This window comes from Silene latifolia, chromosome X (assembly GCF_048544455.1).
Source record: "Silene latifolia isolate original U9 population chromosome X, ASM4854445v1, whole genome shotgun sequence".
In the NCBI taxonomy this organism is placed as follows: domain Eukaryota; kingdom Viridiplantae; phylum Streptophyta; class Magnoliopsida; order Caryophyllales; family Caryophyllaceae; genus Silene; species Silene latifolia.
In genome coordinates, this window is record NC_133537.1 from 341,180,680 (window position 1) to 341,193,290 (window position 12,611).

Here is a 12,611-nt window from a genome sequence, read left to right on the forward strand (position 1 = left end):
ATTTTGACCGTTGATAGGTAATGGCCTCTCCATTTCTTTTTAGGAAATGGAGAGAATTTTGGCTCGAAAAGTACTACCCCTCCGTCTCAGCCATTTGTTTAACTTTGATTAAAATACTTCTTATAAAGAATAAAAAAATAAAGAATAGAAATGTAAACAAATGAAAGAGACTGTGGAGTAGCTGAGTATAAAAGAAAAATGAAAAGTGAAAAGGTGAGACAGAGAATACGTTTTTATACATTTTTATTCCTGTAAATCTCATCACATCAAAGCTCAGAGGACCTTTTTTTAATTATGAACTTAAAAAGAGAGAGAGTCAATTCTACGAAAACATTTTTGTTCTCGAATTATATAATCATACAAGTTTATTGATCAATACAACAATGGAAAATTACATATGGTCCAAGACTGAGCTGGAACAGGAAAGACTACCTTACTGCCGTCTGCCGACAATACGCACGCAAGGCGCTAAACAGGCTATAAAAAGAACCTCAAGATAGACCGATAACTCTTCCAGTTGAGGTGTCAAGGTCTATGTCAAAGAAGCAAGGCCTAGTCGGAAGACCGGGCATAGTGCTCATCGTTCCAACTAACGGATAAATAAATCCGGCTCCAATGCTGGCCCTTACATCCCTAATTGGTAAAGTGAATCCGCTTGGAGCTCCCTTTTCAGCGGCGTTGTGGGAGAAGGAATATTGTGTTTTCGCCATACAGATTGGCAGATGGGTGAACCCCTGTTTAGTATACATCTCTATCTGTTTCTCGGCCTAATACATGGCAAGGAATTCGTGTTAACTCCGTAAATTGATATATAATTAAGGGATACTAGCTTTTGAACCCGTGCTCGCACGGGCGATCTTCAAAATTGCATTATAAATAGTCTTTAAATTATAATTGTAATTGTCATAATTTATATATGAACCCATTTATGTGCATTTAATCGAGTACGGACAAACAACTATTTGTATAACAAACATCAGATGATAAATAATATTTATATTATAATTGAGCTGAATCGACCTGAAGTGAACTAAATTGAATTTCTAAGAACTGATGAAATTAAATCCAAAAGACCAGACCTAACTGACCATTACACCCCTTCTAGTTCCTTAAATATGCAAACTCTAACAGTCAACTACTCAGGAGTCATGACCCAAATCGAATTTTCTCCTCCTCCAACTTTCTCAACAGACCCCATAATTACCTAACAATGACCGACCAACTTCCAACCCCAATGCGTCTATGACCCACCAAAGACCATCCAGTCATGAACCATGTCCACCAGTCACCCGTCATGATTCACGACCCACCATTCACCAAGTCACCATGTCGTGAGTCGAGTTTGAGTCATTATGGTTTTCGTTTAAATTCTTGAAAGTGACAGTTACCCCTTAACTTTGAACACTTGTGAAATTAGGCTTTGTAAGTTTCATTTATAGCAATTAACGCCCATAAATTTAACCAAGAGTAAAATGCAACCCATTTTTTTTCCTCATTAAACTATCGCAAAAAATTATTTCATACTGATATTACACGACTTGTAGCAATTTTTTTTGTAATTATTTCAACATTATTGATTATTATACAATATTATTCATCTGAGAATAATTTACATCCTTCTATAATAGACAAAATAAAAATCTGATTAATTTTCATGAAAAACTCTTACATTGATGATAAATGGTCTACAAATTGTCAACATTATTAAAACCCTTTTTTATTTGTACATTATTACAAAAGAGGTAAAATTGAATTTTTTTAATTTTTATATTGATTAATTTGGTTTAAATGATCATTGGGTGAAATATTTATATTTCCCGCGAACTTTGAATTTTGATTCTGTGACAACTCTTACTCTTATTGGATTTCGCTTGCTTGAACGCATTATGACTATTCACTATCATAAATGAAAGACCGTATCTCTTAAGAATTTGTGATGACTATTACTCACTTCTATCCAAATTAAAGGTTACATTCACTTTTCGACAACCAAAATTTAAAAATTTGACCATAAATATTGCTAAAAACATGAAATTTGAAAGACGAAACTTATAAATATATAGATTCTTTATGAAAAAAATATTTTATAAAATTTAAATATTTTGTAAGAAAAAAGAGTCGTGTATATTAGGATAGCGTGAAAGTAACGATTAGACTCCATGACTATGGCCAGCTGTGACATTAACCCTCTTAAGTTTCAAATATAGTGAATTGGCCTCGTAACTTTGAGTTACAGAAATTAAATCCTTTTTTTTTATTTCCAGCCAAAATTGCACCAAAAAATCATTTCATTCATCTATTGTAGTCTATACTACAACTTATCACACATAATAAAAGGCCTCAAACCATTTTAATCACTAATTCAAGTATAACGACGCATAATGACATATACCCATGGGAGTACGTTTGTAACTGTCTCATCTCTACTTGATCGACACTTGAATGTCAATTTGATATAAAATGAAAAAAGTTGCATGATATTTCAATTGTAAAGATGTTGAATAACAAAATGTTCAATTGCTTTTGCTGTTATTTTGTTATAGATTGTTACATTTGGAGGTTAATTTACGTAATCAAGGATTCAACTGAACGTCTTTGTTAATTGATAACGTTTTATTTTAGGGAAGATTATAGGATTTAATTTTGGGGAGTTATTTTTGCAATTTATAACGTGTTATATTAGTTGATTCAATTATGCTAAGCGAGATTTTAGAATTCTATTTTGTTAATTGATAACGTTTTATAATTGTCTCTTTTTAGTTTTCAAGATTTATATGCATGGATGCTATGCCAATTTAGTATAATGGTATAATAATCTAGTAAAGTCAAATATGGTTGTATATTAATCTTTTGTCATATTTTAAAATTCGAATATCTTCTTTTAAAATTCGAATAATTCCAAATCCCAAAATGGGTTGATCAATTACTTAAAAATGGCAATTAAGAGATTTATTATTACCCTAAAAATTCCTTAATTAACTTGTTTCCGCGATTAACTTCGATCATTTCCTAGAAACAAATTTATTTTATTTAATCACCAATTTTAGCAAATCAGTTTATATTTCCAAATTTAAAAAAAAAAATGCTCATACGGTATTGTCCGTGAATGATGGCTACTTGGTGGTGGTAGATGATGTTCGTTCGTAGTTTCTAAAGACATAAACATAACAATGACTATTAACAACATTAGTTTGTCACGCCTTTTAGTGAAATTTGAGCGTACATCTTTTTTAGCTATTAACTTACTGCGTTAATCTCCTTTTATTATTATCATTCAATAATACTGTAAAGATATGATTATATTTGATTAGCGTAAAATAATAAAACAGTTTAACAAATTAAAAAATATAAATTGATTCCATAAATTTCTCCCCAATATAAAATGACTCCATAAATATCTCTTAGAATTTTTCACACCTTTTTTTTGTCAAATATTTTGTAAATTGTATTGGCCATTTAAATATTTGGATGACACATGGCAAGAAATTGGGGTGTGACACGTGGCGATTAAAGGAATAGCCGGTTATTGCTTTAATATAATATATGAGATTCTCGTGTACCCCTCAACTTTTTCATTTTCTAAGATGTAACCCTCTTTTCTTGCAAAAAAACTTTGACCGTCAATAACTCTTGGCTATAAGTTCATAATATGATAAAACCTTTTTTTCATATTGACTGTCTTTAAGAGGTCTTCAGTTTGAAAAAGAATTCACCGATGTCTCAACTCGTAGTCGTAGTCGGGAATTATGGTCGGCCAAAGTTTATTCGTTAAAAAAAGGTTTAAAAAAGGTTTGACCAACCATAACAACCGGCTACGAGTTCAAAAAGCGGTGATTTTTTTTTTTCAAATTCAAGGCCTTGACGAGATAATTGGCTTAGAAAAAAAAATTACCATTTTCTGAACTCGTAACAGAGAATTATTGTCGGTCAAAGTTTTTTTTGTGAAAAACGAGGGGTACACGTATAGTAAAACATAAGACCTTGGTCAAACTTTAGACTAGAAATGGTCACCCATGCGAGTGTTTGAAGATTTTTTTTTTTTTTTTTTTTTTTTTTTACGCTGCACTGTGAATTACCGAAGTATATAAATCAACCAAAAGAATAAATTTAACCAAGATATCCACGGGGTTGGTAAGCGTTGCAATCAAAGTGAATTGATGATAGACTCGCAGGTTGCAAAAAGCATGCCACGGGTATTTGCATCTTTTCTTGTTCTATTTTTGGCAGTATGGAGTATATAAGAAACCACCAAACATTTTAATGACCAAAAAAGGCAAAATTGGCTGACCTGTTCCGAGTACTCGACTCCTGCAGCACCATAAGACTTTGCAATCGCCTCAATTTTCTCTTTAATACTAATGTCGAGTGGATATAAGAACCTCATTTTTTCTGTCACACTCTCACATGCTTTCTGAACTGCAATGCCAAGGTCCACCTGTAACGCAACAAAGTCGGGTAAATCATCTGATGGAATCCTTCCACTTCAGTTTCAGCAAAACTTGACGAAACCCAATAACGTGGAATTATACTCCGTATTACACAGCAGAAACACAAGTGTGCTTGGTATAACTGTATAAACCAGGTACATACTGAATTTTAAAAATGAATGACGACTTTGTCGTAAGCTATACACCGTAGTCCTTCACAATTGAAAAATAACCGATAGACAGTGACAGTGCATTATAGGCAAATAACGGAAAAACTGAAAACATAGAAATTAGTATTTAGGCCCTTTTCTTTTGGACTTGTCACTTAATTTAAGTTCAGATCCTATAATTTAAGTTCAGTTCAGATCCTATAAGTTCAGTTTAGATCCTATACGTCACTTAATTTAAGTTCACTTCAGATCTATAAGTTCAATTCAGTTCAGTTCAGATCCTATAAGTTCAGTTCAGTTCTTTTTGTTACTTTGTTTTACGGCCATATAACAGAGGCAAATAATTTGGAGGTTATAAGCAACCATCATAAAACTTTCCTCTGTTTCCCCTCCATTGAGAGCTAGTTTCATATAAGACAATTGGATTAGATTATCAAATTATTAAAAAGGAAGTTAGCACTCACCGCTCCTTTACCACCATGAGCATGGTGACTACAAATTACGGCATCAAAAGCACCAGCATCGGTTGAAGCTTTCTTAACTGCATTGAGTTCAGCATCGGTATCGGTAGAAAACATGTTTATGGCCACCACAACGTTGACACCATAAGCCTTCATATTTGAAATATGCCTGGCAAGATTTACACAACCAGCCTCAACAAGACCAACATTTTCCGTCAAGTATGCACGATCAAGAGGCTTTCCAGCCGTAACTGCTGGTCCACCACCGTGCATTTTCAAAGCCCTTATAGTGGCAACAATAACAGCACATTGGGGAGTCAAACCACTGTACCGACATTTTATGTTCATAAACTTCTCAGCACCTATATCGGCACCAAATCCTGCTTCTGTAATCACGAATCCACCGGGACCCACTAACTTTAGGGCAATTTTATCAGCAACAACAGAGGAATTGCCATGAGCAATATTTGCAAACGGCCCTGCATGGACAAGAACTGGAGTTCCCTCAAGCGTCTGCATAAGAGTGGGGTTAATTGCATCCTTCATTAATACAGTCAATGCACCACCAAGACCGAGATCATCAGCTGTTACAGGATCACCAGCTCTGCTATTTCCAATTACCATCTTTCCGAGCCTCTCCCTCATGTCTGCCAGAGAAGTTGTTAGGGCCAGGACAGCCATTATCTCACTTGCAACTGAAATATCGAATCCAGTTTCCCTTACCATTCCCTTTTCCTCAGGCCCCTGGCCAACGGTAATTTTTCTCAAAAAACGATCATTAACATCCATAACTCTCCTCCATGTAACTGAATCAGGGTCAATATCAAGCCTAGCAAAGCTTTTGACCTCTTCCGGTGTCAGATCATCAGGATTAGTCTTCTCAATACCAAGCTTCTTCAACCGCCTAAACATAATCTCACTGAAGGTTCTTTTTCCCTCTTTGTTAGGAGGGCACAAACGGTTGAACAAAGCCTTATCAGATTGGCTGGCTTCGTGAAATATTCTAGTGTCTATGGCAGCTGCAAGAAGGTTGTTTGCAGCTGTTATAGCATGTATATCTCCTGTTAGATGTAGATTGAACTCGTCCATTGGAATCACTTGACTATAACCACCTCCAGCTGCACCACCTTTTATTCCAAAAGTGGGTCCTTGTGAAGGTTGACGAATGCAGGTAACAACCTGTAAGAAATCAAATCTGATCAGTGACATCAAAAGGAAACAATCAATTATGTCAGATGATTCATGACTTGTTATCTCAGAGAAATTCCGCAATGTACTACAAGAATCACATTTTTAAAAAAACTAGTTAATTAAGAGGTAATTCATATTAAAAAGAGTGAAGAGAAATGGAAAATGAATCCATCCATTTCCCAACAACCAGACTAATATAAATCCCTTCAACATAAGAAAATTTTGAAGGGAAAGTTACATGCTTCATTTCCCACCCTTCCCCATACCTCCTCTTTATATATCCAAACAAACTCTATAACAAGAGAGACAGCAAAACACCACTTAGAGGTGCAAATAAATTCGAGGTACCTTTTTATCAAGGTAAGCTCCCAAGGCTTGACAAAGACCAACGGTAGTTGTAGATTTTCCTTCTCCGAGAGGGGTTGGAGTAATCCCACCAACGACAACATAATATCCATCCTGCGTTCCTTTTAATTCATCTAACGCAGACAGCAAAACCTATTTCAAGTATAAACTCAATCAGAGATGTGGAGCAAAAAAAAGTAGAACCTAGCGCCATAAATTTAAAACCGAAGATGAAACTCCAACTAAAATCTACATATAGTACATTTCAATTTCCTCCATCTACCACAAATCCACACCCGATTAAAAATTCAAAGATGAATCTAGAAAAGAAAAGGCTTTATTTGTTTAAATATATATAACCAAAAATGCACAATTTGTACACGTTTGATTAATTGTCAATCTCCCACACACAAACATAAGCAACCAACCGCAAGTAGAAGGTGAATTAAATAACCACAACATAGGACATGATTTAGTATCGAAACCGATTGTGAAACCATCCTAGACAAGGTCAAATCCACAAGCCCAAACGACTAAATTTCATTTAAAAAATGCTTATACAATATTAACGCTCCTGGATTACAACAAACTGAAACCTACAATGATTTAAGAGTACAAAACAGACTGTTTAGGCCACAAGCACAATTGGCAAATACCACAAATATGTAGCTAATACACCAATAAAAAAGCGCCTAAACTATCGTACGAGCAAAACAACATCGTTACAAAGCTTCACATCCACAAATCACAAACATATTTTTTCTTTGTCCATCCCATTTGTTTGATTATGAAATTTGAAAAATATTTTAGAATTTCACACATTTATATTCCCTCCCTTTTGAACTAATTATCACTTGATAACTTTGGTCAAACAATCGCCATTTTAACCACTAATTTCTCAAAGTATTTGCACGGATACAACATAAAAAGAAATTTTTAAAATCAAACTATTTTCAAATTATCATTTTTAGAAGTTGTATCTAACGGAGTATATATTTATGAGAAAATATCAGTTACATCGATATTGATTTACAGCAAAGCCAAATTGAGACAATAAAGTCGAATTTTGAATATACGTTTTGGTTGTACATCATTATCGTTGAAAACATGTAGCACTACACTATTACTCTAACAGAAAGAGTAAGAGTGATACCGAATAAAAGTTACAATCTATGTCAAATTAACTAAACCGCAAAAACTGCATACAATTTTGAACTTACAAGATACATTACCAGACTTGGACAGATACTGAAATCCAATAAAAAATCAAAAATCAAGTGTTGAAGGCAATTGACGGTGACAACGTAAATCAACAAATTATAAATCTTCCAATTCATCAACTAATTACAACTACTCATTAATACGATCATGAACAAAACTTCAGTTCATTTATAGTTATTTGACGACTAAAATGAAAAACTCCTTAAACATTAATCACGCAACAACTGACATTAACGAAAGCAAACAAAATGTACATCGAAAAATCAATAAAAACACATCAATAACAAGATACATATCAGTAAAACTTTAATTCATTCTCAGTTATTAAATGACGACTACAAAATCAAACTCCTTACTCATAACTGCTAGATCATCATTGATTATTACCTACTCGTACAGTCGTAACCATACATTAACATCAAACATCGAAAAATTAATAAAACTTCAATAGATTCACAATTATTTGAAAAATTGAACTCCTTGAGCTTTAATCACTGCATCATCATTACTTACGCATTAATTAACATTAATGAAATCAAACAAGATATTACATCACAAATAAGATAATCAATTAAACTTCAATTCATCCACAATCATTCGAAACTCAAACTCCTTCATCATTAATTAATTACGCAAATCATTAACATCAACAAAATCAAACGATATAATCAATTTAACCTTCAATTCATCATCAGCTATCCAATAACAACAACAACAACGACAATTAATTAACAACGACAACATCAAACACGACAAAAACCGAAAAATGAAGAAAAAAAGAGAAGAGAAGACGTATACCTTCGCCTTATACTTTCCGTAAAGATCATAATGATTAGGAGAAAGATTAAGATCGGAAGCAATGTCGGAGATATGTAACGGTTCCACTGCATTAGCAATATCGATATCGGCCGGCACCGGCGACATAACCTCGACTTTCCTCAGCGTTTTCGACGCCATTTTCTCTAAGGTTGTTCTACTGATCTTGATTGTAGGATTCTCCTTTGTTGTTCTTTGGTGAATATCTGTTGTTGATTCAATTCTACTTTTCCAGGTTGTGTGGTTTATATTATAATGGGAGCGGGAGCGGGTGCGGGTATTGTGAGACCGTCTTATACGAGAATTAGTATCGGTATTGTAATACCGAGGTGTCGAGTAATTAAGAGGATAGGATTGGAGTTTTGTGGGGGCCATTTGATTGATGATTGAGGACATTGGATTGTGTGGGCTTTGCGACATTTTTGGAGGTGGTGAAAGTTAATCTCTTATCCGGTGTGGGGTTGGAGTTTTGCCTGCATACAAATTTCGAGTGGTCGAATACGGGTTGGGTTAGATAAGTAGACGGATTAAATACGATCGCTGGATTGGATTGGAGGGGGTATTGAAGTAATTGAAGAACATAAAATGACATGAAATGAAATTAAGTCCGAAAGAACGTAATCTTACACTGAATACTTCAAATGTGGGATATGTTTAGCAGTTGGTCTTGCTTCAGATGGCTATTTTGGTCTGAAACAATAAGACGGGATTTTGTAATTATTTTATAGCTAAATGTAACCACTATTGAAAAAACAAGTTATCATAGGTTGTAACATTGGTTGTACCATTGTGCTTACATTTAACCATAAAATGGTCACATATGTCGGTCTGAAACAAGAATTTGGGTATGTACATTTTTCTAAAATGCACTATACATACTCAGCTTATTGGACAGGCAAGGTTCAGTTGCACGTAAAGAATTACTTCCTCCATCTCAGTCAATAGTTTACATTTACTTTATTTCTCCCTTACAAAATAAAGTAAATATAAACTATTTACTGGAACAGATGAAGTTATACAAGAATAATGAACAAACTACTGAGTACTCCTTCCGTCTCCATCATTTATCTTTTATACTCACTGTGAGGGGCATTTTAATCAAAGGTAAACAAATGATTGAGACAGGGTGAGTACGAGTTATTAGCGGTAACAAATTCTTGTCCGAGGTACAAGTGACTGGGCCTGAATTACGGGCTGCATAATGAACGAGATGACCCAAAAGTAAGATGGATTGGTTCAAATGGGCTTAGCATTATAAAAGCCAATCCAATTTCTTATTGGATCTTTAATCCAAATCCAAAGCTCATGTGATCCAAATTCAAAACAATTTTTCCAAAAGACCAAAAGTCTAACAAAAGCTAGAAAACTTGATATTTGGATTTGCTTGGATCGGTAAGGATTTGGTACAAGTTACTCCCTCCTTCCTGGTCATTTATTTACCTTTGGTTTTGGCACAAAGACCAATAAAAGAGGAGGGGACCAATTATTGGATGACAAGTAGATCAAATTGAGTGTGTAAGGTTAAATTGGTCATCAAAGGCATTCCTAAAATAGAAAGTTAAACAATTCACTGAGAAACCTTAAAGTGGAATAGGTAAACAAATGACCAGGACGAAGGGAATATTTGATAATGGGTTTCGGTTGCAGATATTTAAGTGTTATTAGATGCAGCTAGTCTTGCTTGTGACGGGCTAATCCCGTCACAAGCTTGTGACCTCTCACAAAAAGGGGAGAGGGGACAAGGTGGGGCACCCCATGTGCTTCCCACTCACCTCTCAATGAGTATTTTGTGAGAGGAAACGGTATCCGTCACAAGCTTGTGACGGATATCGCCCGTCTTCAATGAGATTTTGTGTATTAGATGTGGGTTTCAAAAGATGGGGTTTGAATCGAATATTTCCTTCGAGTCAAGTCGGGTTTGGTTTAGTTTCGGACTCAATTGCCATCCTACTCAAAAGACAACCAATTTAGGACTTTAGGCTGACACTAAACAACCTAGAAACCATAACACTCCGTTAATAAAATCAAAGATACAACACAATATCATTGACAAAAATCACATGCATTAAAGTTTAGCTAATCTTACACATTTAAATTGACTATTTCCATTTCTGAATCAAGTATTTGACTTAATGTAACACAATTGCATGCAACAACAACCTAACATGTTACAATTAAGTTTAATTGTGTCTAAAAGCTGCATCTATAGCCTCGTTCTTTTGGACTGAAACTCTCTAAACTTAACTGAAGAGTAAAATGAACTGAATTAAACTGAAATTAAGTCCAAAAGAACTGAGCCAGTGAAATTTAGCTCGAATAATGATCATAACAAAAAAAGATACTCCAAATCCATTAAACATACTATGAATTGATAATTTCATTCAATATACTTACCTTAAAACGCTTCTTTGATCTAAAATCTTATACAATGTCCTTCATGCAGCAGTTAAAATGGCAACAACAATGGCATGCATGCATCGATCTTCTAATATAAGAAATTTTCAAATTTTCTTACAATATTTTCTGGAATTACATATGAATTTAACAAAATTTGAGAATTTGAGGAAGAATAAAAGAGTGTGAATTATACACTAAAAAAGTGAAAGCATCTCAAAAATGAAGTAGAGTTAGGTGGGGCTCCTTTCTATGGGTTCTTATTCTAGAGTTGGTCTCTCTTAAGACGAGTCATTTAGTTTAAAAAAATAAGACGAACTTTTGTAGTTATTTGACAGTCAAATATGAGTATTTCTGGAAAATAAGCTATTATAAGGTGTACCACGTGGTTGGACCATTGTCGTTATATTTTGACTATAAAATAATCACAAAATCTCGTCTTAATATTTAAAATAACCGTCTAAAACAAGAATTTGTCTTTATTCTATTATCGATCACAAATTCTCTTTATTTAGATGAAATTATTTTTTAAAAAATATAATAAAGGTGAAAAAGATGATTCTTTTACAAGATAAATTATATTCTTTATTATCACTTTTAAATTTGTCTTTTATTCAAATAGAGGGTAAAAATATTTGTGTAAGACCCTATCGTGCACAAATATATTGTTATTATTCATACTAGTTTTAAACCCGTACAAAATTGCACGGGTATGTATTTGGGCCAGTATTAATGTTTTTAGATGTATATTTGTTTTTGTATTTCTATTGTACTTATCTAGTTGGTCTAAATCTACGATCTACATAATTTATGTTTAAATTTGTTACAAACACGTGTTTACATACAGTGGTTTATAAGGAAATAAAGTAATCTACTCTTATAAATAAAAATTGCATACATAAAAAACTTTACATCCGGATAAAGAAAAATATAATCTAATATAATCAATTTTAACATATGTATATAATTCATTTGCGTTTTATGTTCGATCCCGTATATAAATGTTATTCCTTCTTGAAATTATGTAATTTTATTATTATGTAATTTTGTTTTAAAATTTATGTAATTCAATTTCATTTACTCGTATTTGTAATTCATTCTGCGTATATGTTATTAATTTTATTTACACGGAATGTATAAAATTATTTCATAATATTAATTCATAGAATTTTTTCACAATATTATTTCATAGAATTTGATGTAAGGCAGAATTTATCGCATGTTTGAAAAGACGGAAATATGAAGAAATAAATACATTGCACACTCACGGGTCCCACCATAACATGAATTTCCAAAAAAAAAAAACTGCAATAATGACGTGGCGCGCTAAGGATTGAGTATTGTCTTTTGTATTAATATAGATAATATTTTTAAGCATTTGTGGGATACATTTTATATAGCGTGAGATTCGTTCACCTGACAAAACTGTAAAACTGCCTCATAAAAGACCAATTAAACAACGGACAAAACATCGTGTAATTGACAACAAACTTTATATGCAAAAACATAGTCATCTATATAAGCCAACACAAATTCTTATTTGTGACGGAAGGTATCCGTCACAAATAAGAGACGGATACCATATC

General features: G+C 33.5%; 1 protein-coding gene across 2 annotated transcripts; it reads right to left on the reverse strand.

The window, feature by feature from the left end:
- Positions 1 to 276: 276 nt before the first annotated feature.
- LOC141619481 (formate--tetrahydrofolate ligase) lies at positions 277 to 11,258 on the reverse strand. 2 transcript variants are annotated; one of them, XM_074436497.1, is made up of 7 exons: positions 11,026 to 11,258; positions 9,259 to 9,321; positions 8,614 to 9,104; positions 6,598 to 6,747; positions 5,062 to 6,237; positions 4,289 to 4,435; positions 277 to 767 (listed from the first exon to the last, which is right to left on the reverse strand). In XM_074436497.1, exons 3-7 carry the CDS (start codon positions 9,049 to 9,051, stop codon positions 492 to 494), a joined length of 2,187 nt encoding a protein of 728 aa, XP_074292598.1. In that variant the 5' UTR covers positions 9,052 to 9,104; positions 9,259 to 9,321; positions 11,026 to 11,258; the 3' UTR covers positions 277 to 491. The 2 variants fall into 2 exon arrangements, with proteins under 2 accessions (XP_074292598.1, XP_074292599.1); XM_074436498.1 differs by lacking the exon at positions 9,259 to 9,321 and having other exon boundaries at positions 11,026 to 11,112.
- Between the last annotated feature and the right edge of the window lie 1,353 nt (positions 11,259 to 12,611).